Below are 27,237 nucleotides of genomic sequence, written 5' to 3' on the forward strand. Positions count from 1 at the left end.
TCTCGCTGATAAGCATCTTATTAATTTAGTTTATTTTTTTTTCTATCATGAGACGTCGGGGGTTTCGCTATGTCGTGATTAATTTTTGTTTCGGTTCCTTGCATAGGATAATTATGTTATGTATTCTTGCCAAAGCCAAAGTAAAGTCCTTCAATAAAAGGAACCGTGTTACCCCCATACGAATGGGGTAAAAAACACGCTAATAGTAGAATGTTTCCTCTACATATTACACCTCAATCTCATATTATAGAGGATTTCCTCAGTCTTATGTTGAAAATGTCAATTCTCATATCTCTTATGACTGCAGTGTAATGTCTAAGTATTGAGCGATAAGTTTACCACATAACGTTTGAGCCTTCCCGTCTCTTTGGCCAAAAAGCCCAAACAGACATCTGTTAAATTAAGATTCAGTTGCAACTGCTTTCATGTATCTTGTCATTCCTTTCTCTACTTTTATATTCAATTTAATTTCATATCAGTTCTTATATTCTACCTTTTACCTCCCTTCAAATTAATTAGCTGTAGCAGAGTTCATTAAGACCGACTTCTCCTTATGTCAGCATTACATCATTTTTTCTTTACGGTTGAAAGCAAACGTTACCAGTAAATATTGGACGGACTCGATAGACAATTCCGGTCAGACCGTTTGTCGTCTACCGTGAAGAGACCTAAGCAAAACTGACGGACATGGATAATATAGAGGATGAAGCTATTATCGAAGCAGTCAAATTACACAAGGCTATTTACGACAGGAGCAAAAATACTAATAGGAAAGCCATTGATGTCCTGTGGAAACGGATTGCCGAAGAACTTGGGGGAGATGGTAAGAGAGGTTTAACTCTTTCTGAACCGGTTATCCTATACGACTTTTAACGCAATGTACCAGAAAACTTAAGTTTAGTGATTAATTACCTTTTTACTTTACCACCGAGATATAATTATGGTGTTGTATTATGTCGTAATGTATTGCAGCTCTCATTTAACACTAAAATTTGCAATACATGACGGTATTATGGTAGCAATTTGATGGCTTGTTTAAACTGCCATGGTAATTAAAGTCTTGCTTCCAAGACCAGAATTAAATGCTCACTTTCAAATAATATAAAATCAAGAGGTGGATGGTAGTATGGCATATTGATATTTTTACATTACCACAAAGCATATACTTCTCACTGGTTATGTGGCTTGTGTGTTTTTATCATCTGTTGAAAGAACTACAAGCATAGATTGGTGTTTGGAAGGGGAAAGCTTACACAATGATGGTAAAATATGCTGAAAAGCTAAAGAGTAATAATGGGGAAAATATTTTTGTCTGAAATTAGCTTTAAAAGCATGGTTTGGAAAAGTCTTGGTGTATATTTACAGTTTCACCTCATCTTGATATGAATGCAGTTATTTTTATTGACAATTTTGTTCTTAACAATTAACCTCCATGAAAATTTTCTAAAAGCGCTGTGTTATCATGTAAAAAAACTTATATAAAATCTTCCTTTAATAATGGAAACTTATATTGGTGTTTGTAGGGGACAAGAAAGGACAGACAATTTAGGTTATGTCAGGTTAGGTGGGAGCACCTTAGATTATATATCCCTTCAATATCCGTAAAACTAATATAATGGCGACATCAAGTCTTCATAGAAAAAAGGATATTGATGTTGGGACATGGTTTAAAAGATGACACCCTTTCATTCCAATCTTTCCTTGGAAAGGTTTTGATATTGTATTGAAAGTAAAATATTGTGAAAATTTGAGTTAAGGGCTTTTAAGCCTAGAGCATTGTTTTTTTTTTTTTATCAGCTTTCTGCATTTTTTTAATGTAATTTTTGAGATTTCGCATTCTATTTTCTATTTATTTTACAATCATATTGACATTAAAATCAAATTTTAAGTTAAAATGTGTGAGATTTAAATATTTTATATAAAATTTTGAAAGTTTGCTGAATGTTGAGGATGATAGGGAGGCAGATATAATTGCGGTTCCAGGTGTTGAGGTGCCAGTGATGGGAGATGAGAATGAGAGAGAGATTACAATAGAGGAAGTGAGGAGAGCACTAGATGAAACGAGAGTAGGAAAAGCATCGGGTATGGATGGTGTGAAAGCTGAGATGTTGAAGGAAGGGGGTGTGACTGTACTTGAATGGTTGGTGAGATTGTTTAATGTGTGTTTTGTGTTGTCAATGGTACCAGTAGATTGGGTCTGTGCATGTATTGTACCACTATATAAGGGTAAGGGAGATGTGCATGAGTGTTGTAATTCAAGAGGTATTAGTTTGTTGAGTGTAGTTGGAAAAGTGTATGGTAGAATACTGATTAATAGGATTAAGGATAAAACAGAGAATGCAATCTTGGAAGTACAGGGTGGTTTTAGAAGAGGTAGGGGTTGTATGAATCAGATTTTTACAGTTAGGCAGATATGCGAGAAATATTTAGCAAAAGGTAAGGAGGTGTATGTTGCGTTTATGGATCTGGAGAAAGCATATGATAGAGTTGATAGGGAAGCAATGTGGAATGTGATGAGGTTATATGGAGTTGGTGGAAGGTTGTTGCAAGCAGTGAAAAGTTTCTACACAGGTAGTAAAGCATGTGTTAGAATAGGAAATGAGGTGAGCGATTGGTTTCCGGTGAGAGTGGGGCTGAGACAGGGATGTGTGATGTCGCCGTGGTTGTTTAACTTGTATGTTGATGGAGTGGTGAGAGAGGTGAATGCTAGAGTGCTTGGACGAGGATTAAAACTGGTAGGCGAGAATGATCATGAATGGGAGGTAAATCAGTTGTTGTTTGCGGATGATACTGTACTGGTAGCAGACACAGAAGAGAAGCTTGACCGACTAGTGACAGAATTTGGAAGGGTGTGTGAGAGAAGGAAGTTGAGAGTTAATGTGGGTAAGAGTAAGGTTATGAGATGTACGAGAAGGGAAGGTGGTGCAAGGTTGAATGTCATGTTGAATGGAGAGTTACTTGAGGAGGTGGATCAGTTTAAGTACTTGGGGTCTGTTGTTGCAGCAAATGGTGGAGTGGAAGCAGATGTACGTCAGAGAGTGAATGAAGGTTGCAAAGTGTTGGGGGCAGTTAAGGGAGTAGTAAAAAATAGAGGATTGGGCATGAATGTAAAGAGAGTTCTATATGAGAAAGTGATTGTACCAACTGTGATGTATGGATCGGAGTTGTGGGGAATGAAAGTGATGGAGAGACAGAAATTGAATGTGTTTGAGATGAAGTGTCTGAGGAGTATGGCTGGTGTATCTCGAGTAGATAGGGTTAGGAACGAAGTGGTGAGGGTGAGAACGGGTGTAAGAAATGAGTTAGCGGCGAGAGTGGATATGAATGTGTTGAGGTGGTTTGGCCATGTTGAGAGAATGGAAAATAGCTGTCTGCTAAAGAAGGTGATGAATGCAAGAGTTGATGGGAGAAGTACAAGAGGAAGGCCAAGGTTTAGGTGGATGGATGGTGTGAAGAAAGCTCTGGGTGATAGGAGGATAGATGTGAGAGAGGCAAGAGAGCGTGCTAGAAATAGGAATGAATGGCGAGCGATTGTGACGCAGTTCCGGTAGGCCCTGCTGCTTCCTCCGGTGCCTTAGATGACCGCGGAGGTAGCAGCAATAGGGGACTCAGCAGTATGAAGCTTCATCTGTGGTGGAAATGTGGGAGGTTGGGCTGTGGCACCCTAGCAGTACCAGCTGAACTCGGCTGAGTCCCTGGTTAGGCTGGAGGAACGTAGAGAGTAGAGGTCCCCTTTTTATTTTGTTTCTTGTTGTTGTCGGCTACCCCCCAAAATTGGGGGAAGTGCCTTTGGTATATGTATGTATGTATAAAATCTATACGATGAATATTTTCCAAGCTACATATACAGTACTGTATTTTCTAATTGACATGCTGTATGATCAAAGATGGCAAATAATTTTTAAACTCAAAAGTGTGTTTTATACAACTTTTCATTACGGTATCAATAATAAAGACTAAAGTACACAATTAGTTATCAATTAATCATCACTACACAACTGCAAGTTATCCTTTCATTTGTTTGATGGCCTTTGATTAAAACTTTCATGGTCTATATTAATCTGATTCTGAATCATTAAAATTAGGGGGTCATCATGAAAGTTGGTGAAACTATTCTAAAATTCATAAATATGCTTACTAAGATCTGTGGGCAGTTGATCACCTCAGAACCATACTGGTTTATACTCCCCCCATCTTTCTTCTCCCAGCACCTTGTTCAGTTGGCAATGTGGTAACATTTAATGAAGTTTTCTTTGAAGATTGCTTCCACTTATGCTCAATGTAGTTTCTTCTCTTGATTTTGGTCAAGCTGTCAAAGGGTATTCAAAACCCTTGATAAATTAATTTTCTGTGTGCATGGTAGATTTACAAGTCTACCTAGCAAATTTTTCAGTACAGTACAACTACAGGTTGTTGGAAAGCTTTTCCCTTAACCCTCCTTTCAACTGTTGCAATTGCTAAATTTTCAATATTAATCTTACCCGATAATCATGTAGCTGTCAACTCCGTTGCCTGACAGAATTCTACGGAAGGGATACGCCAGCGATCACTATACAAGAAGGGGGTGTACTCACCAGCGCCACCTGTGGCCAGGTACTGCAGTACTTCTTGTTGACACCACCTCAATTTTTCCTCTGTCGTGCTTCCGGCAAGACCTACATGGATACGCTTATAATTTTGGAGTCTTGTTCACAGTTTTTGGTGAAGTATTGCTCTAAGATTTCAGCTTTCGCTATACAGGAAACTTGTCTCTTAGCTTAGATAGCTTTTAGATTGATTGGATTAATGGTTAACGATATTTTGCTTTAATTGGAATCCCCCTTGACTGTTCTTTGATTCAAGATGTCCGACCTTTCTCAAGCTCCTCCCCAAAGACGATGTAGGACTTGTATTAGGCGTATTCCGAAGGCCTCGGTTGATCCTCACACCGTTTGTTCCGACTGTAGGGGAAAATCCTGTCAGTTGGAAGATCGATGTGAGGAATGTGCCGGACTTTCGGAACTTGATTTTGTTCGATTCCTCAAGTATACCACTAAGTTAGAGAGAGAGAGAGAGTTAGGAGGAGTTCGGCTCGCTCTTCGCTTTATTCCTCACCCCATGATCCTCAACCTTTTCCTACCCCTGTAGTGGCTACCCCCGATCCTACTATTTGTGCTCAGCCTGATATGTCTGATGTTTTACGTGCCATTCAGGCTTTAGGTGATAAAGTGGAGTCGGTAGTGAGTGACCACAAGTTCCTCTTGGCAGATGTCAAGGAACTTAAAGTGAAAAGTGCAGTGGGAAGTGGTAGTGCCAGTGCTGTGCCGAGTGCTAGTGTCAGTGTCAGTGTTGTGCGTGAGGGTACTTCTGTGCGTGCCAGTCGTCCTCCCAGTCCGGGACCTCTTGCAAGCTCCCAAGCCCAGGGGAGAAGCAATGTCGAAGGGCAAAAGGGTTCGGCAGGCCTTGATCGGCGCACAGCAGTATCCTCGGTGGTTGCGGGCGTATCTTACAGAGATCGTCACTTCCACTCTCAGACGATTGAGCCCTTATTTTCCTCGTCTGCAGAAGAATTTTCGGGGAGAAAACGCTGGACTCAGGTCTCAAGACCTCTTAAGCGTAAAGTCCAGACCGCACGAGTTCTACAGCCCGGATGTAGTCATTGGGCTAGCTCTGACTCGCCGCAGTCATCAGGTGACTGCACGCCTCCTAAGAGAGGTAAGGCGATGCCTCAACAGACCTCAACTTCTGTTAAGGCTCTGCCTCAACAGACCTCAACGTCTGTTGATCCCAAGATGGCTTTGCTGCAGTCTATGCAGTCGCAGCTTGCGGTATTGATGCGTGAGTTTCAGGCAGAGAAGGTTACACCTCCTCCTGCGAGCGCTCCTCCTCCTCTACGCAGTCCAGTCTGCCAGACGTACGAAGTTGAGGTTCCTCAAGCTACCTCCATGCGTGAGCTACCGCGTTGGGAGTTGCCAGATACCAGCGTTGTGCAGCAACCTCCACCTTCCTTGAGGCAGGAACCTCTTACCACGCGGCAACCTCCTCAACAATGGGGACAGGAGTCTTATGCCTTACAACCTCCTCTACCTTTGAGGCAAGAGTTTCTTGCAGTAAGACCATCCTCGAGGCAGCAACCTCTTGAGGTACGACAACCTCTGCCATCCTTGAGGCAGCCACCTCAGCTCTCGCAGCTGATACCTCCACCTTCCTCGAGGCGAGAACCTCAACTCTCGAGGCAAGCACCTCAAGAACCTCAACTCGTGAGACAGGAGCCTCTTTCTGCGCAGCCGTCACCTCAACTCTCGCAGCACCCACCTCAAGAACCTCAACTCGCGAGACAGGAACCTCTTACTGCGCAGCCACCTCAACCCTTGAAGCAAGCGCAACTCTTGAGACATGAACCTCATGCAATGAGTCAGCCACCTCAACGCATGCATCCACCTCTTTCTCCTCAGCTTGAGCAGTCTTTGCAGCCTGAACCTCAGGTTTTACTACAGTCGCCTCTCACCACTCTTGCTCCCCAGACTCCCGCAGAGCCTCCTTCTTCCCAGCCTCATGACTTTGTCATTACCAGCCCTCATCCTCTTCAACAGAGACTTGAGGATGAATCCGCAAGTGTATATGCACCCGCTTGTCAGGATTCTGCCGTTCAGCATACCGCTGTAACTTTACCTCTCGCTTCTCAACCCTCAGGTGATGAGGTTTCTGAGGAGGAAGCTGCGCACCTGGATGATCCCTCTTCTGACGTGGAGGAACCCAAGTCGTTACCACCCTCCATTGACTTTCGCAAGGTCCTGGCTCTTTTCAGAAAAGTTTACCCGGATCACTTTGTTTCTGCTACCCCTCGCTCTCCTCCATCAGAGTTTTCACTAGGCATGCAACCTGTTAAGTCTGCCTACACTAAGCTCGTCTTCGCTAGATCTTCTAAGAGAGCTTTGAGAATGTTAGGGGATTGGTTGCAGTCCAAGCAGCAACTAGGGAAGACGTCATTCATGTTTCCACCTACTAAGCTGACTTCTAAGGCGGGCGTATGGTATGCCACAGGAGAGGAACCAGGCTTGGGAATCCCTGCCTCTGCCCAGGCTGACTTCTCAAGTTTGGTTGACTCTCCACGAAGGTCGGCTATGAGGCGCTCTAAGGTCTGCTGGACCTTTTCTGACTTAGACCACTTCTTAAAGGGAGTCTTTCGCGCCTTTGAGATTTTTAATTTTCTCGACTGGTGCCTGGGGGCCTTGAGCAAGAAGACTGCCCCATCTGACAAGGACTCGGCCATGCTTTTAATGTCCTGTATGGATAAAGCAATTCGCGATGGTTCCGGCGAACTTGCCTCCATGTTTGTTTCGGGAGTACTCAAGAAAAGGGAACAACTTTGCACCTTCCTTTCCACTGGTATCACCTCTTGTCAAAGGTCTCAGTTACTTTTTGCTCCGCTTTCTAAGTTCCTGTTTCCTGAGGACCTTATCAAGGAATTGTCTGCAGCTCTTATTCAGAAGGACACTCATGACCTTGTGGCCTCTTCAGCACGTAAGGCTAAGGTTGCTCCTTCGGTTCCTAGAACTTACCGCACCCCAGTGGCCGATACTCCTGCTACAAGATTTATTCCGCCCTTTCGTGGCAGAGCCCCCAGCCGAGGAAGTACCCGTCCAGACGGTTTCAGGGGCAGGTCCAAGAAAGGTCCCAAGCCTTCGAAAGGCAAACATTGACTCTCCTCCTCTCCAGACAGCAGTAGGAGCCAGACTCAAGATCTTCTGGCAAGCTTGGGAAAGAAGAGGTGCAGACGCCCAGTCTGTCAAGTGGCTAAGGGAGGGTTACAGGATACCATTCTGCCGCAATCCCCCTCTGACCACTTCTCCCATCAACCTCTCTCCCAACTACAAGGAAAAGGACAAGAGGCTAGCGTTACACCAAGAGGTGTCGCTCCTGTTACAGAAGAAGGCATTGGTGATAGTCCGGGACCATCAATCCCCGGGCTTCTACAACCGTCTCTTTCTGGTGGCCAAGAAGACAGGAGGTTGGAGACCGGTGCTGGACGTCAGTGCGCTCAATGCTTATGTCACCAAGCAGACGTTCACTATGGAGACGACGAAGTCGGTCCTAGCAGCGGTCAGGCAGGAGGACTGGATGGTCTCGTTGGATCTGAAAGACGCTTACTTTCACGTTCCTATTCATCCAGACTCCCAACCTTTCCTGAGATTCGTTTTTGGAAAGGTTGTGTACCAATTCCAAGCCCTGTGTTTTGGCCTAAGCACGGCGCCTATGGTGTTTACGCGACTGATGAGGAATATTGCCAAATTCCTCCACTTGGCGGACATCAGAGCCTCCCTTTATTTAGACGACTGGCTGTTAAGAGCCCCCACAAGTCGTCGCTGTCTGGAGAGTCTCAACTGGACTTTGGACTTGATCAAGGAACTGGGTCTTTTGGTCAACTTAGAAAAGTCCCAGCTTATTCCTTCCCAAACCATCGTTTACCTGGGAATGGAGATTCGGAGTCAAGCTTTTCGGGCTTTTCCGTCGGCCCCAAGAATCAGCCAAGCCCTAGAGTGCATTCTGAGCATGCTGAAGAGGAACAGATGCTCGGTGAGACAGTGGATGAGTCTAACAGGGACCCTGTCATCGTTAGCCCTGTTCACCGAGTTAGGGAGACTCAACCTCCGCCCCCTTCAATTCCATCTAGCAGCTCACTGGGACAAGAATATGACGCTCGAAGCGGTCTCTATTCCTGTTACCAAAGAGATGAAGACTACTCTCATGTGGTGGAAGACCAACATCCTTCTCAAGGAGGGTCTATCGTTAGCGGTTCAGACCCCCAATCTTCATCTCTATTCGGACGCATCAGACTCGGGCTGGGGCGCGACCTTGGACGGACAGGAATGCTCGGGAACATGGAACAAGGAACAGGAAACGCTTCACATCAACTGCAAGAAGTTGCTGGCAGTTCATCTGGCTTTAATGAACTTCAAGTCCCTCCTGCTAAACAAGGTGGTGGAGGTGAACTCCGACAACACCACAGCCTTGGCATACATCTCCAAGCAGGGAGGGACCCATTCGAGGAAGCTGTACGAGATAGCAAGGGACCTCCTCATTTGGTCAAGAAGTCTAAACCTCTCACTGGTAACGAGGTTCATTCAGGGCAATATGAACGTCTCGGCAGATCGCCTCAGCAGGAAAGATCAAGTCATCCCCACGGAATGGACCCTTCACAAGAGCGTGTGCAACAGACTTTGGACCTTGTGGGGTCAGCCAACGATAGATCTGTTCGCCACCTCCATGACCAAGAGGCTCCCTTTGTACTGTTCCCCAGTTCCAGACCCAGCAGCAGTTCACGTGGATGCTTTTCTGCTGGATTGGTCCCATCTCGAGCTATATGCATTCCCGCCGTTCAAGATCATCAACAGAGTCATTCAGAAGTTCGTCTCTCACGAAGGGACACGGCTGACGCTGGTTGCTCCCCTTTGGCCTGCAAGAGAATGGTTCACAGAGGTACTACAATGGCTGGTCGACGTTCCCAGGACTCTCCCTCTAAGAGTGGACCTTCTACGTCAACCTCACGTAAAGAAGGTACACCCAAACCTCCACGCTCTTCGTCTGACTGCCTTCAGACTGTCGAAAGACTCGCTAGAGCTAGAGGCTTTTCGAAGGAGGCAGCCAGAGCGATTGCCAGAGCAAGGAGGATATCCACTCGTAGAGTCTATCAATCCAAGTGGGAAGTCTTCCGAAGCTGGTGCAGAGCCAATGCAGTTTCCTCTACCAATACCTCTGTAACCCAAGTTGCTGACTTCCTGTTACATCTTAGGAATGTTAGATCTCTTTCGGCTCCTACGATCAAAGGGTACAGAAGTATGTTGGCTTCAGTTCTCCGCCACAGAGGTTTGGATCTTTCCTCTAACAAGGATCTACAAGACATCCTTAAATCTTTCGAGACTTCTAAAGAACGTCGATTGTCCACTCCAGGCTGGAATCTAGACGTAGTCTTAAGGTTCCTTATGTCTCCTAGGTTTGAACCTCTCCAGTCAGCTTCTTTCAAAGACCTTACTCTCAAAACTCTTTTCCTCGTCTGCCTTGCAACAGCCAAAAGAGTTAGTGAGGTTCACGCCTTCAGCAGGAACATAGGATTCACATCCGAATCAGCAACATGTTCCTTACAGCTCGGATTTTTAGCAAAAAATGAACTTCCTTCACGTCCTTGGCCTAGATCGTTCGAAATTCCTAGCCTTTCCAACATGGTGGGTAACGAGCTAGAGAGAGTTCTTTGCCCTGTCAGAGCTCTAAAATACTATCTTAAAAGGTCAAAACCTATACGAGGACAATCAGAGGCCTTATGGTGTGCCATCAAGAAACCTTCGATGCCTATGTCCAAAAACGCAGTTTCGTATTATATAAGGCTTCTGATTAGAGAAGCTCATTCTCACATGAAGGATGAAGACCTTGCTTTGCTGAAGGTAAGGACCCACGAAGTGAGAGCTGTAGCCACTTCGATGGCCTTTAAACAGAACCGTTCTCTGCAGAGTATTATGGATGCAACTTTTTGGAGGAGCAAGTCAGTGTTTGCATCATTTTATCTCAAAGATGTCCAGTCTCTTTACGAGAACTGCTACACCCTGGGACCATTCGTAGCAGCGAGTGCAGTAGTAGGTGAGGGCTCAGCCACTACATTCCCTTAATCCCATAACCTTTTTTAACCTTTCTCTTGAATGCTTTTATTGTTGTTTTTTGGGTTGTTACGGTAGGCTAGAAGCCTTCCGCATCCTAGTTGATTTGGCGGGTGGTCAATTCGTTCTTGAGAAGCGCCTAGGTTAGAGGTTGTGTAGAGGTCCTTTAGTATGGGTTGCAGCCCTTTATACTTCAGCACCTTAGGGTTGTTCAGCCTCCTAAGAGGAACGCTGCGCTCAGTAAGGAAGACGAACTTATTAAAGGCAGAGTAATGGTTCAAGTCGACTTCCTTACCAGGTACTTATAATTTCATTGTTATTTTGAATAACTGATAATATGAAATACGGGATACTTAGCTTCTTGATATACATGTACACTGGTTTTCACCCACCTCCCTGGGTGTGAATCAGCTACATGATTATCGGGTAAGATTAATATTGAAAAATGTTATTTTCATTAGTAAAATAAATTTTTTAATATACTTACCCGATAATCATGATTTAATTGACCCACCCTTCCTCCCCATAGAGAACCAGTGGACCGAGGAAAAATTGAGGTGGTGTCAACAAGAAGTACTGCAGTACCTGGCCACAGGTGGCGCTGGTGAGTACACCCCCTTCTTGTATAGTGATCGCTGGCGTATCCCTTCCGTAGAATTCTGTCGGGCAACGGAGTTGACAGCTACATGATTATCGGGTAAGTATATTCAAAAATTTATTTTACTAATGAAAATAACATTTCTTCAATCTCCTTCTCTTTGTGGGCTTCTAAATCTGTCAGAGTCAGTGGTTCAATCCTAAAACTTTTTTTTTGTATGCCTCAACATTTTGTATTAAATTCAAAAGATTCTTTTTAACATCTGGCGCAGATTTTTCTGTTGACAGACTACCATTTTTCTACAGGTTCTAACTAAATAGGTTAATGATTTAATTTATTTTTGCTGATTATTATTATTATTATTATTACTACTACTATCCAAGCTACAACCCTAGTTGGAAAAGCAAGATGCTATAAGCCCAGGGGCTCCAATTGGAAAAAATAGCCCAGTGAGGAAAGGAAAAAAGGAAATAAATAAATGAAGAGAACAAATTAACAATAAATCATTCTAAAAAAGTAACAACGTCAAAATAGATATGTCATAATATATATAAACTATTAACGTCAAAAACAAATACGTCATATATAAACTATAAAAAGCCTCATGTCCGCCTGGTCAACAAAAAAGCATTTGCTCCAACTTTGAACTTTTGAAGTTCCACTGATTCAACTACCCGATTAGGAAGATCATTCCACAACTTGGTAACAGCAGGAATAAAACTTCTAGAGTACTGCGTAGTATTGAGCCTCATGATGGAGAAGGCCTGGCTATTAGAATTAACTGCCTGCCTAGTAATACGAACTGGATAGAATTGTCCAGGGAGATCTGAATGTAAAGGATGGTCAGAGTTATGAAAAATCTTATGCAACATGCATAATGAACTAATTGAACGACGGTGCCAGAGATTAATATCTAGATCAGGAATAAGAAATTTAATAGACCGTTAGTTTCTGTCCAACAAATTAAGATGAGAATCAGCAGCTGAAGACCAGACAGGAGAACAATACCTGGTAGAGTACTGTACTTGCAAGGTCTTGATTACTGAATCCAAAAGTTTTGCAGTTCATGTGAAGGATTATATGTTTCTCATGTTTGCCTTCTCCAATAAAGATTGAATAACAACACTCCTTGCAGCTGTAGTTTAAAGTTCCATCGTCTAATTGCTAGGATACAATGTGTAAATAAACTTAGGCCTGTATGTTGAGAGGTTGCATTCTATATCCATATCCACCAGTTGCCTTGCATTGACAAACGATTTGAAGACAATTGCATAAAAAGGTCCCCTTGTTTCAGACTGGGATGAATTTTTTCCAATGTTTAGCAATTTGAAATATTAAAAAGCCATATACTTGATTAATTTGGTCTTCCAGCAGCAAAGGACATCTGATAAATTTATAAGCATAAACTGTAGGTGAAAAGGTCCTCATCATTACTTCACACAGCTCTATTAAAGTGTAAATAGATATCCACAAGTGCTATAGACAGTACTGTGTCCAGTACTTGGCAGTACAGTAGCTTCGTGGATCCCTTCTAATATTTCATTTTCGAATCTGAAGTAAAAGTGGTAAAGTAATACACTTTTGGTTTATATATTTGGTCATCTGGCACCTAGAAAATACCTACAGTGTATCTTGCAAAATATATTCACCTTAGAATTTTTAATTTGAATTTCCCACTTTTTTTTCACCAAAAATATAATTTTAGTATCAATACTGTACTGTACAGTGATTCTACAAAAAATGTGAAATATTAAACAGAAAATTGCAAAGAGATTCTTCAAAATAATTGCAGAAATCTGATAAAATGCATTAGTTTAGGCTTGCAAGCCCTCAATCATTCTTTTCAGTTTCCCTTTTTACTTAGGTTAAGATGTCAAAACCTTTCCATAGAAAGATTGGAATTATATGGGATCATTTCTGGAGCCAATAATATTTCTTATATGGCAATGAAGTGTTTCCAGGAAAAGTTGTATGGTAGAAAGTTGATTGGAAAGTACAAGATTGTATATATAAAAATATTAAAGTCATATTAATGCAAGGGGAAAAGAGTTATTTTGTTGAATGCCAAAATATTTAGTATATTAATTCCCTACTAAATTCATGAACCATATATTTCCTCAAATGGTGTTTTATGCATTTCTTACTATTATTATTTCTATTTTCCTGTATCTAAGAATTTTGGAGAAACTAGTTTAGTAAACTTTTTTTTTTTTTGAGAGAGAAACCCAGAGAAGTTTAATTGCACCAACAGAAATGGTGCAATAGTTTGAAAAACAAGAAAGACAGGGGGAAGAAAATTGGTGCTGTTGGGTAATCATTGACACTAATGACAAAATCAAAAGGCTTAAATACTGTAGGTGTATCAAACTTCCTCTAACATAATGCACCAAGTCTTATTTGACCCTCTGCCAGCCTAACCCTATCTATTATACAGTAGTTTAGTATTTTGGGTTATGAGGTTAATTCATTCCAAGAGTGAGCTTGCAACCTACAGTGCTTGTATTCTAAAACAATTTTTCCCTTTAGAAATATAGGCAATTCACTCATTGTGTTCCACACGTTTATAAATATATATATAGTATACAGTATATATTTGTATTTTTCCTAACACTATGATTTCGGCAAAGCTAGAAACTCAGCTTTCAGAATCACAACGAGGTGTCAGCAGTTACTGGCGAATGGGTAGTGGGCAAACCCTGCCCCACTGTCTGCTCACTGAGTAGCCACTTTGATCTTCACCCAGTACTTGAGGTGGAAAGTGCATTTTAAAGGACTAGGTTTGGATAGCTAAGAAAAATACAAATTTCTTTGAAAAGTGTGATTTCTCATTACACAAATATTCAAACTTTAATAAGAAACTTATCCTTATGAGGGCGGAAGTTCCTATAATTAATCCGGCTGGTTTAAAATCCATGGATGTCGGGACACTCAAACCATAAGAGGAGTAAGAGTGTAAACTCCAATCCACCTCCTATGACCTGAGTTTTCAGGTGATAGGTTTAGGTTTCTGTCATTTTGACAAGACTGTCATGGAGGAACCTATACTGTATCCTCAGGAGGTAAGTCTGCAATGTTAGCTGAAGTGAATTAACGAGTTTACATTGCTGTCCATCCTCCCTCGTCAGGAGGATGGGGGAAAGACATTTTTATTTTTATTTAAAATAGAACAGTTACTCAGTATGGTAGCTTACCTGCACCAAGGTCCACTCCAGCAACATAATGATTCGAATGCTGCACCTCAAAGGAAGGGAGATCATATTACAGAGGCTATGGCAATACCCAAGACTAGAGAACAAGGTTAGATTTTGGGGTGTCCATCTCCTAGACGAGTTGCTTATCATAGTTAAAGTCTCTCTTCTACTCTTACCAAGTGGAAAGTAGCCACTGAACAATTACAGTGCAGTAGTTAACCTTGAGTGAAGAAATTTTTGTTTTTTGGTTATCTTAGCGTTGTCCGGTGTATAAGGAAAGAAGAGAATGTTTAAAAAATTAGCCTGACTTATTTGGTGTATGTGTAGGCAAAGGAAAAATGAGCTGCAGAGAGGGATCCAATGTAGTACTATCTGGCAAGTCAAAGGACCCTATAACACTCTGGTGGTAGTATCTCAACGGGTGGCTGATGCCTTGACCAACATACTGTATAAATAATCTTGTTATAAGTGTCAAAATCTCCTCTAGTATACATTTTCTCCTTGGAGTTTGCTTATGTCAAGAAAACCTAAAGTAGTATTGTATCTGGAATTTTTAATAGATTGAAGGTTAGGATTAGGAGAGGTTGCAAAACTAAAAAAAAAATCATTATCCTAGCTTTGCCTACATACTGGTATTAAAATTCTTTTAGCAGCTTCTCTTCAGTAAAGTTCGTTAATACCCCTTCAGAAAATTAACCCTTTCCTCTGGTTATGCCTTCTGTGAGGGGTACATTTAATTTTATAATCTATTTTTAAAAATTTCCGGTAGTTTTCCATTCATACCAATGCTGTATATTGTTCTCAGCATAACTTGACAATTTTCTATTTACAACGATAGAATGTCATTTTCCCGTGGTTCTGTATACAGTCGGTTAGCTTTTCTAAGGAAAGAATCAATATACATTACCGTCATTAACATAAAAGGTGTTGGTACGTAATGCAATAGATTGTTTGTAATATCATGTATATACTGTATACAGTATTTTGTTTACTCTTTTACTTTTCTTTTGCGATAGTACAGTATTGTGTAAATTTAAGAAGCAGTTGAAATTATAATGAAGCTCTTGATGGTGTTTATAATGATCTATTAGGTCCAAGGAAAATGCAAAAAATTTGTGCTATAGGCTTATATTAAGGGGATTTATAGTAGCGTATCTAACCACATGATATCATGATAGAAAAGTAGTTTACCATAAAGACATTGTTATACTTCTTATGCTTGGACAAATGATAGGCCAAAGATTTTTCATCTAATAAATTAGAATAAAACAAGACTACATACGATTAAGATTTTTTTTTCCTTTGCAGTTGAAAATCTTAAATACCGGTGGTGTTATCTACGGGATACATTTGTGAAGAAACACAGGATTCTTCAAAAAAAGGAGGCAGGAATTCTTAAAAAACAAGTAACAAAATGGCCATTATATGAAAAAATGGACTTTTTCATTCCCTACATGAAGTCGCCTCGTAATCCATCACTGAAAAATATTTCCCACCCTCTAAGGAACCAACCAAACAATAACTCTCCCGTCAAAAAGACTGAACAGATGGAAACTGTGAACTGGTGCCCAGAGTCACCTATTTCAAATTGTGATGATAGTGAACACTTTTTAAGAAGTATCTTGCCAATATTGAAAAAACTAGATCCGATTACAAAACTGGAATTCCGACTTGAGGTTCAGCAACTCCTCCTCCATTTTGCTAGACAAGCAGAGTTGTGTTCAACTGATGCTGAACCAAACACAAAGATAATAGTAAACACTCAAACAGAAACTGAATATGCAGTGGAATCTCTTGATGGGAATTTTGAAAATTCGTAAATACCCTTCGCAGATAGTAGGAGATAGCATTGAAATGTCAATCATGGGAGTATGCTGTAATATACTGTATAATCCTTTACCTTTTAAATACCAACCATAACCACAATTCATAATGTATGTAGACAAATGTTGAAAACCTAGTTAAAATTTAATATACGGTACTTGATAGAGTAGTAAAGTAGTTTTTTTTTTTTTTTTTCTTTTAACCATATCCTTAGGAAATATGATTTTAAAGAATATACTTTTTCATATACAGTGCTGTATGTAAACTCATTACCTTATGACTGGGAGAGCTGAAAATCTTTTGTATTGTCTTGACTAGAAGCAACTAGGGTGGGTAGGAAGAAGGGTATTTCCAATAAAGTAATGGTTTGTCTATGAAGGGTGGTGGTGAGGGTATTTCCCATAAACTGATGTTTGTATAAGAAAATTTTTTACAATTATATTTGTTCCATCACAAGCTAATTACTTCTACAATAACCGAACTAGAAAAGTTGGAAATGTATATCTTCTTTTACAAATAATTGAATATTGTACTGCACAGTAATGCAAGCTATGGCTTGTGGGACCATGTAAACTTGGATGAAAAATGAATAAAGTAGTACAGTACTCAAAATGTTGAAGACTAAAAAGTGGTTATGAGATGGATTTGGGCTTAAATAAGTCATGCATTGTACTGAGCAAGTCAAAATAAGACTAAAACAATTAGTCAGGAAGGTGTAGAAACTATTCATAGTTTCAGTTTGGATTGCTAATAAGGAAATAAAGGCTGTGGGGATGCACGAGTATCAAAGAGAAATATCAACTGGTCTGACAAGGCATGCCTCTCGCATACAATGCAAGTTGAATGATAAGTAAATGAAAAAAAAAAAAAAAAAAGTCTTCATTGTCGATTCTTTAGGGAGGCTTGGTCATGGGACTCATGATGCACTGGATGAGTATTTTAATGCTAGAGCTAAGTTCCAATATGGTTATTTTAGATGTCTAAAGCAAAATTATTCCTGAAAATCTAGCACATTTTTAATGACCCCTGATCTAATATACTGTACAATATACCTTTTTATTGCATGCATGGATCATTTTCCAAGCTAAGTAAAAATAAGAAGTCCACTCCCAATGGATTAACACTTGCTTTACAGCAAGGTTTACATGATAATTGTCACTTTAATATTTATAGGCTGGAAGTGGAATACTTGGCTGAAGAAGGGGTGCCTTTGGCTCCTTGATAAAAAATCCTCTCATAATAAGGCATCCCAAGATAGCCTCCAGGCATTTAAGATGAGGATATCTACTGAACGTTCTGGTGGAACTGGCTGGGGGATATGCTGCTTCATAATTTTCCAATCCTATGGTACAGTTAGCTGTTATTATTATTATTACTTGCTAAGCTACAACCCTACTTGGAAAAGCAGGATGCTATAAGCCCATGGGCCCCAACAGGGAAAATAGCCCGGTGAGGAAAGGAAACACGGAAAAATAATATATTTCTGGGCTCGAACCTGTGCCGCCCAGTGAATAAGCTCCATTTAGCACTTATTCTTAGGTAATTTACTGCTAAATATACCAGAGAAAAAATGTAAAGGAGTGCTAGGTTAACTAGCTCGCTCACCTATTGGTGTCGGTATAAAATTGGGCGTATAATCCAGAGGTCCCGCACTATTTAGATTCATCCACGACAAAGACCCCAATAGAGGAGAGCCGTTCAACCTCACTCGGCACCACCAACTCTGCATCCGCTCAGAACCCAACTCCTTTTAGCACGCCTTTATGGTAACCCGCTTTTTGTTTGTGCTCTCGTGTTTTTGCGATTTTTCTTTGGATTATGGCTTCTTCATCGGTTTCCCAGGAGACACCGTCTAAGTTAAGTACCAAGCTATGTTTTGCTGTGTTTTGAGCAATCTAGATCGTTTAATATTTAAATTATAGGAGTTTATTCTCTTCGTTCATATCGATCTTGCTTGATTCTGCTTACAGTTGGTACTCCTGTTTTGAGAGCTTTTAGTTTCACTCGCGGTGTTACTATGTGTATTATTTTTATTATTAATTAAATTTTATTTGTTATTGTGGATATTCATTATTTAGCGTTTAGAACCCTCGTGGTTCATTTTTAGGGCCGATATCAGTTACGTATCGTTATGGCTTGCCGACCTTCGTTACTAGGCGGCAATGTTATTTTATAAGCCATCAGGTGTGTCCTTGTGATTTATTTATTATGTTGCATGCCTTGCCCTAAATTTTTTATGTGTATATTTATATAATTTTTCAACGCTATTACTATTATAATGAATATTTGTGCTATTACTCCGTTTGATCTGTCTGGTTGGGGATCGTCAGTTGGTAGCCCTGCTGCTCCGTATCACGTGATCCTCCCCCAAGCTCCCCCTCTCGCTAGGTGGGCGGCTAGGCTTCTCTCCCCCCTCCCCTAGGGGACCGTTGCCTTCCCTCCTTTTAGAGGGGGTAGTTCAGTGTTTATGGACTTTGTCCTCCGGGTGTCCCGGCGGGTTCGTCTCTGTCTAGACTGGTTGGCCACCGGTCAACAGAGTTGGATCCCGGTGCACCCTATTTTATATTCACTTATCACACTTTTATTATGTTATACGAAACCCTCCGGGTTCGGTTGGCGGTTCTTATCTACAGTTCCGCCCCCCCTATTAATTTATAACAGTTCCTATGATTATATGTGACAGATCACTATCCCGGAGTTCTTATATGAATTGGTTTATGGATATACTTTTATTTCCCGGCCCGGGGCTTAACCTCGCTCCGGGAAATCAGACACCATGTGTCTTAATTCTTTGTTGCATCCTTTTTATGCTCCCGGCTCGACTGGAATGGATAGCTATACTCTAGTCTTAAGTTAGACTTATGTTTAGGCCCGGGTCCTCCGGCCCGCTCCTACTTAAGAATATTACAGTTAAGCTCTAATCTTATGTTAGACTTATGTTAGGCCCGGGTCCTCCGGACCCGCCCCTACTTAACAGAATTACAGTTTCTCATTTACTATTCTTTTTATAGATGGTGCATTGTCAGACGACGGCCTGTGCGGCTGTTCTTCATCAGCCCTGTGGCCATACCGTATGTCGGTCTCACGCCCTCTGCGGAGTTCAGCTGGAGGACATCGTGGTATGGCACCCTGATAACTGTATGGTCTGTTTTGACCTCATCACCACCCTTGGATCTGACTCGGTGAGTCCCGTTGGCTATGTTGCCTTCTTATTTATTTTACCTTTTTTGGTATACATACACTATTTAGTAAGATTTCTATGGTCTTGAAGGACCACTGGGAGTCTTCCTTTTTATAATTCCCACTATTATTTCAGGCATCCCCGGAGCAAAAGTCTGCGGCTCGGGCCACACTGAAAGTGTGGGTTGGTGGTTTTGCCCGAAACGTAAAATCCAAGCAGCCTTACGTCCTATCCGAAGACTATTGTGCCATGATCTATCCTAACGCCAAGTCTTCAGCCGCTGTGGCTAGGCATGTTGCAGCTCCCATCATTGCCCACATTGATGCCACCATAGCGGGGTTCATTGATCAAGAACAAGATCCGTCGGATGCCCCCGGAGATCTGGAAGACAATGTTGCTTCCATGAACCTGGATGTTGAACCCATGTTATTGGACGATCCGGATGCAGGTAGGGTGGTAAGTGAGGCAGGTGTTACCGGCGCTGAGATCCCTATCCTCAGCCCCGCTCTTTCTTCTTCATCTGATCGCTCTTCTTTTCATGGTTTTTCTGGGGACCGTGGTTCGTCTCAACGATCACACCCGGTTCCCCCCAAGGATAAGTCTACATCTAGAACCTTACCTAAAGCTCGTAAGCCTCACAAGGCTTCCCATAGTTCTAAGCTGAATACAAACCCGTCATCTAAGGCTTCCGGCTCCTCCTCTAAGTCTCACGACCCGGGAGTACAATCCGCCACTCCTGCTCCTAGCCCGGGCCTTTCCGAATCAGCCATGCTTCGCATTGTGTCGGAGATGCAAGCTAAGTTGGTGTCGGAAATGCAGGCCAAGATGGACACGATGTTCTCTAACATCGGTCTGAGACTTGGGGCATTAGAGCAAGGTGCTCCGGAGCGAGTCCAAAGCTCTCTCATCCCGGATGCCTCTAAGCTCCCGCCGTTTACCAAGAATAATCCTTGGCGCATGGCTCTTCATTCCCCGTTCTCAGACGGAATGTTAACTTTGGAAGGTCTTGGCACTCGTCCTCTAGAGGACTTTGAATTCTTTCCTCCTGGTCTGGCATTTCCATTTCATGGTTATGCCAGGCTTACCGAGGAAGCTCTGGTTCGGCTAGATAAGGTCCCCAAAGAGACTGTCATCTTCCCAAAAGAACAAGCCCAATCTGTTTGGGCTAGGTTCCTGAATGACATTGGTTGCACCAACACCATGTTGACGCCTTATAAGAGTTCCTTCACTATGTTCTTAATGGACAAAAACACCGTGACTCCATGCGTCAATAAGGTAGCAGAGCTTGCTTTCCAATATGCTCTGGAGGAGAAGCCCTTGCCTCCCATCCGAGAGGTGGATCCGATCTCCCTCCTTCTTCCTTCTGGCATTGAGTGTTGGGACAATGTCCATACCACTTTTACCTCTGGCAAGCTATCAGCGGACTGTGCTTCAGTTATGTTTAGTGAGCGGCTTCCCCGTCTCCCGGAATCCCTCATTAAACAGGAGTATGATTCCCGCCTACGTGTTGGCCGAACTTTAAACTTGGCCACGTCCACGGAGTCGATAGCCTTAACTTATGATACTGAGAGTATCTTTAAGTCTCTCAATAAGGCTACGTTGCAGTCATTATATTATGATCTTTATGACTTCGCTATTGCTAAACGTAGGTGTCGCAAACACGTCCTGGCTGAGGCGACTATTAGGCACGAGCCTAATAAGCCTATCCGGTCCTCCTGCTGGGGTTCAAATCTCTTCCCTGAGGATCTTGTGGAGGAAGTCTTGGCAGAGGCCACTAGAGTCAATCAGAGCCTTAAAGCCCGCTGGGGTTTGACTCCTAAACGGAAATATGACCCCGTAAATTACCAAGCCCGGGGTAGGAAGAAGCTCCGCCCGTATACCTCCACCCAGTTCAGGCAACAGCAGAGTAGTTCGTCCAATTTCCGACTGCCTCTTCCTCCATCTCCCGTTGCTCCTGCACAGCCTTCCACCTCTCAGGCTCCTTCGGACGACTATGTCACCGTCCTGCTCCCTAAGAGCCAGCTTTCCGGTGCCTCCACCTCTTCTCCTGCCTTTAACCAGTCTTATGAGGCTCATAGCTCTTCCCAGAGTTATAACAGAGGTAGAGGCTACCACCGTGGTTCAAACCAGAACAGAGGTAGAGGAAGATTCTTTCGCAAGGGAAAGAACTTCCGAGGCGGACGTGGAGGCAACTCCTCAAGCCAATACTGAGGTGCAGCAGGTAGGGGGGAGGCTTTATGCCTTCCGCAACAAATGGAGGTTCAGTCCCTGGGCTTTCAGTATCATCTCCAAGGGACTGGGGTGGAGTTGGATTCAAGGGCCTCCTCCTCCGAACAAATTTCATCAACATTCCACTCCGGACCTAGTTGAATTTGTCCAGGATCTGTTACAAAAGAACGCCATCCAAGAAACGAAACACCTGAAGTTTCAGGGTCGGCTGTTCAGTGTCCCGAAGAAGGATTCAGACAAGAGAAGAGTGATTCTAGACCTATCCCTTCTCAACTTGTCCATTCAATGCGACAAGTTTCGAATGCTTACCGTCTCGCAGGTGCGGACCTTACTTCCCCGTGGGGCCGTCACCACCTCTATCGATCTTACAGACGCCTATTATCACGTCCCGATAGCGAGACACTTCCGTCCGTATCTAGGCTTCCGCCTAGGGGACAAAAATTACTTCTTCAAGGTGATGCCTTTCGGGCTCAACATCGCCCCAAGGATCTTCACAAAGTTAGCAGAAGTCGCTGTTCAGGAACTCAGAAATCAAGGGATTCAAGTAGTAGCCTATCTGGACGACTGGCTCATTTGGTCAGACACCTCCCAAAATTGCCTAAAAGCCACTCACAGAGTCATCCAATATCTTCAATCTCTAGGCTTCCAGATCAACTTCAAGAAGTCCCGTCTTCTTCCGAAATCAAAGTTCCAATGGCTCGGCCTGCAATGGGATCTTATATCTCATACTCTGTGTCTTCCCAAACCCAAGAGGTTAGAGATTGCAAGGAACACCAAACGCTTTCTCGAAGACAAAGTAAGTTCCAGACGACTCCAAGAGAGGATTCTGGGGTCCCTTCAATTTGCCTCAGTGACGGATCTACTTCTGAAGGCAAAATTGAAAGATATCAATCGTGTCTGGCGTTCGAGGGCGAACCGGAAGCTCCGGGACAGGAAAGTCCGCCTTCCTCCCATTCTACGGGAAAGACTTCTTCCTTGGACAAGAGCCAACAATCTGTCAAAGTCAGTTCCCCTTCGATTTCCGCCTCCGAAGTTAATCATTCACTCGGACGCATCCCTATCAGGTTGGGGCGGCTATTCTCAGCTCAGGAAAGTTCAAGGTCTTTGGTCTCCCTTATTCCGCCAATTTCACATCAATGTGCTGGAGGCCATGGCAGTTCTTCTAACCCTGAAACGTCTCGCTCTAGCCAAGAGACAACACCTTCGTCTGGTCCTCGACAGCGAAGTGGTGGTCCGCTGCCTCAACAGAGGCGGGTCAAAATCAGGGCCTCTGAACCATGTTCTAGTAGCCATATTCTCCCTAGCAGCCTCGAACCGTTGGCATCTTTCAGCTGTCCACCTGGCGGGAGTCCGGAACGTAGTGGCAGACGCCTTGTCCCGGACCTCCCCTCTAGAATCGGAATGGTCACTCGATCTAAAGTCATTCCGGTGGATTCTCTCTCGGGTTCCCGGTCTCCAAGTGGACCTCTTCGCCACGGAGTCCAACCACAAATTGAGAGTATATGTGGCTCCCAATCTAGACCCTCAGGCTTACGCCACAGATGCCATGTCACAGAATTGGGACATCTGGGAAAGGATTTATCTCTTTCCCCCGGTGAATCTTTTACTGAAAGTCCTAGACAAACTGAGATCCTTCAAGGGACAAGTAGCCTTGGTCGCACCCAACTGGCCCAAGAGCAACTGGTATCCTCTCCTGCGAGAGTTGAGACTATATCCTCACCCGATACCCAATCCGGTTCTGTCTCAGATAGTACAAACACGCGTTGTGTACGCTTTCTCAAACATTCAGAGCGCCCTAACTTTATGGACTTCATGAAGTTTGCGGCCATGCATGGTGCCAATATCGATCCTCAAAACACCCTGTTCCTAGAATCAGATAAACGGGATTCCACCATCCGCCAATATGATTCTGCAGTTAAAAAGTTGGCAAAATTTTTGATAGACTCAGACGTGCACTGTATGAACTTGAACCTTACAGTCACTTTCTTTAGAACTTTATTAGAATCAGGTCTGGCAGCCAATACTATCACCACTATTAAATCTGCTTTGAAAAAGATCTTCCTAGTGGGTTTTAACATAGACTTAACCGACTCTTTGTTAGCTTCAATTCCGAAAGCCTGTGCCAGACTGAAACCGGTTACTCGTCCTACCCCGGTGACCTGGTTCCTTAATGATGTACTCAAATTGGCTTCTGATACCATTAACAGTTCTTGTGATTACATTCCCCTTCTCAGGAAAACACTTTTCCTGGTGAGCTTGGCTTCCGGGGCAAGAATTTCTGAACTGGCAGCCTTGTCGAGAGACCCGGGTCATATTGAGTTCCTTCCTTCGGGAGAGGTCCTTCTTTCACCTAACAAATTCTTTTTGGCTAAGAACGAAGACCCTCAGAACAGATGGTCCTCCTGGAAAATTGTTCCCCTCACGCAAGATCCGTCTCTGTGCCCTGTTACTACTCTTAGGTCTTATTTATCCCGGACCTCCTCTAACTCCTCGGGGCCTCTATTCGTTAGAGAACAAGGTGGTACCATTACCATTAAAGGGATCAGGCAACAAATTTTGTATTTTATTACACCTGACTCTTTTCCTCTTGCACATGATATCAGAGCGGTTGCTACTTCAGTGAACTTTTTTCACCACATGAATTTTACGGACCTTTCCAGGTATACAGGGTGGAAATCACCGTCAGTGTTCAAGAAACACTACCTTAAACACTTGGAAGCCCTAAAATTTTCTACAGTAGCTGCAGGGAGCGTAGTTACTCCCAGGTAACTCACATGTTAATTCCTTGTCATTTTATCTCTCCCCCTTACCTGCCTCATTTATACCCTATTTGTATTCGTTGGTTTCGCACCTGAATACTGTTATTATATTTGTAAATTTTTAACTCCAGAGTATCTGTATATATTATCACTCACGGCATTATTATACCTTACCTTATTTGTCAGTTTTTCTACCAAGTGGATTTATGTTCCTTTTAAGATACCCTTATAATTGTTTTTGGCACTCATCTCTGATTAAAGCATCTTGTATTTCCCTTACGCTTATGTTTTTTCCTTTATTTTGCAAGTTTGGTGACATTTCTCTTGTATATATTCACTGGGCGGCACAGGTTCGAGCCCAGAAAAGGGATTTTGACGTAGGAAAAATCTATTTCTGGGCGAGGGACCTGTGCCGCCCAGTGAACCCTCCCAGCTCCTCTCCCTTGGAGTCCCCAAACTTTGGGTGCTAAGGAGTTGGGTTCTGAGCGGATGCAGAGTTGGTGGTGCCGAGTGAGGTTGAACGGCTCTCCTCTATTGGGGTCTTTGTCGTGGATGAATCTAAATAGTGCGGGACCTCTGGATTATACGCCCAATTTTATACCGACACCAATAGGTGAGCGAGCTAGTTAACCTAGCACTCCTTTACATTTTTTCTCTGGTATATTTAGCAGTAAATTACCTAAGAATAAGTGCTAAATGGAGCTTATTCACTGGGCGGCACAGGTCCCTCGCCCAGAAATAGATTTTTCCTACGTCAAAATCCCTTTTTAAGAACAATGACATTTAAATAAATATTTCCTGTATAAACTAAGAAAACTTTACCAAAACAAAAGGAAGAAAAACGAGATAGAATAGTGTACCCTTAAGCAAGAGAACTCTAACCCAAGACAGTGGAAGACCATGGTCCAGAGGCTATGGCACTACCCAAGACTAGAGAACAATGGTTTGATTTGGGAGTGGCCTTCTCCTAGAAGAACTGCTTACCATAGCTAAAGAGTCTCTTCTACCCTTGCCAAGAGGAAAGTAGCCACTGGACAATTACAGTACAGTAGTTAACCCCTTGAGTGAAGAAAAATTGTTTGGTAATCTCAGTGTTGTCAGGTGAATGAGGGCAGAGGAGAATCTGTAAAGAATAGGCCAGACTATTCGGTGTATGTGTAGGCAAAGGGAAAGTGAACCGTAACCAGAGAGAAGGATCAAATGCAGTACTGTCTGGCCTGTTAAAGGACCACATAACTCTCTAGCGGTAGTATCTCAATGGGTGGCTGGTGCCCTGGCCAACCTACTACCTGTGATCAGCATATACTGTACAGTACTATGTTTTCTTATTTACTAAATAATAATTCATACCAATTCAGACTGAATACCTTCTACCTTACTAATAAAGTTTTACTTTTTTGGTCTTTTCCAGAGGCATTCATAAGAAAACGATGGAGTTGTCTTCGTGACTACTTCTTATTCCAGCATAAGATTCTCTTGGGTAAGAAAACAGGGAAATATGCAAGAAGAAAAAAGAAGTGGCCACTCTATGACAAAATGTCTTTCTTAATTCCTCAATTAAAACTTAAAGAAGATACACAAGCTGTAAACTCAATTGAACAAAGTACAAAGCAGCCTGAAGAGGAATGCAAATATTTGTCAAATGTGTTCAACCCTAGTGAAAGAAGCAATAACAAATCTGAGCCAGTCAGAATTGAATCGTGTAGAGATCACACCGAGGCTTCCAACTTTAAAGAGCAGACTGTCCCAGCTAAATTTCATAAAATTGATTTTAGAAGTCAAGGAAGTTCTGTATCATATAAAGACCATACTAACCTTGATGACGATACTCATTTTATAATGAGTTTGCTACCCCTGATGCGAACACTTAATCCTCTAACTAGGCTTGAGTTCCGCATTGAAGTTCAGTCACTTCTTCTAAGATGTCAAAAGAGAGCATTATCTGGCTCTACTGACGAATCTCCCAAAAAAATCACTGTCTGGTCTTCTCAACAGTAATCCCGAGTTAGTAATTTTCTACAATATGAGAAGTCATTATCTCGACATGTATACCAAATTAAATTTTATAACTAAACAAGTTTGAAGACTTAAATCTACACTACCAATTAATAAGCTGTACAGGTATATAGATTACAGTACAGTAGTTTCAAGTTAAAATTCCATTTTCCCATGCTTGTCACTTTTTTTGTTTTGTCATTGAGAATCTGTATTACAATTGTTACATCAGTTATGACCCTAAAAGCAGTGTTTTTGGGGTTAATGTGGTGTGTGATCTCTAATAACTTTCATGTGAAAGGAAATACGAAAGAAATATCGTCTTCCTTGTTTCAGGGCCAGTGTATCAACGTACACAACACGGACCCCGCGAGTACAGCTTAAGGAAGACCTATGGATTCAGGCTCTATTAAATTTGTCACAGCACCTCTTATGCTGAAATATGTTGGACACAGGAGGACACACTGTCGAGAACCAATAGAGTTAACATAATATACTGTATGAACAAAATTGTTTGTTTCTTGGTGTTGTTTACTGTGAGTTGTATCTCATAGTATAAAGTCACAGTTTTATTTTCACCACAGCTCGGGAATGCTTTTGGTTTAAAAGTTTGTCTTTTCTTTACTTCAAGTATTAATTCAGTTGTTCATATTGTTTACCACGTCTAAGTTGTGGTTCTCAATTTTAGACTTGTGTAGTTAGGAATTGTTTACATTTTTCGGAGTCCGGCCCCATTATACAATAATACAATTCTGACTTTCTCACGTTGGTTTGATAATTGTTTATTATTATACTATCTTTTCATTTTTAAGTGTATTATCACACTGTCTTA

The 27,237-nt window shown here is 42.3% G+C and overlaps 1 protein-coding gene across 2 annotated transcripts; it reads left to right on the plus strand.

Annotated features, from left to right (window-relative positions):
- Window positions 1-590: 590 nt before the first annotated feature.
- On the plus strand, window positions 591-26,885 carry LOC137616979 (transcription factor Adf-1-like). Of its 2 annotated transcripts, none has more exons than XM_068346844.1 (2): window positions 591-823; window positions 25,822-26,885. In XM_068346844.1, exons 1-2 carry the CDS (start codon window positions 688-690, stop codon window positions 26,406-26,408), a joined length of 723 nt encoding a protein of 240 aa, XP_068202945.1. In that variant the 5' UTR covers window positions 591-687; the 3' UTR covers window positions 26,409-26,885. The 2 variants fall into 2 exon arrangements, with proteins under 2 accessions (XP_068202945.1, XP_068202946.1); XM_068346845.1 differs by lacking the exon at window positions 25,822-26,885 and adding an exon at window positions 15,726-16,817.
- Window positions 26,886-27,237: the final 352 nt, after the last annotated feature.

The sequence above is a fragment of the Palaemon carinicauda genome, chromosome 23 (genome assembly GCF_036898095.1).
Source record: "Palaemon carinicauda isolate YSFRI2023 chromosome 23, ASM3689809v2, whole genome shotgun sequence".
In the NCBI taxonomy this organism is placed as follows: Eukaryota; Metazoa; Arthropoda; class Malacostraca; order Decapoda; family Palaemonidae; genus Palaemon; species Palaemon carinicauda.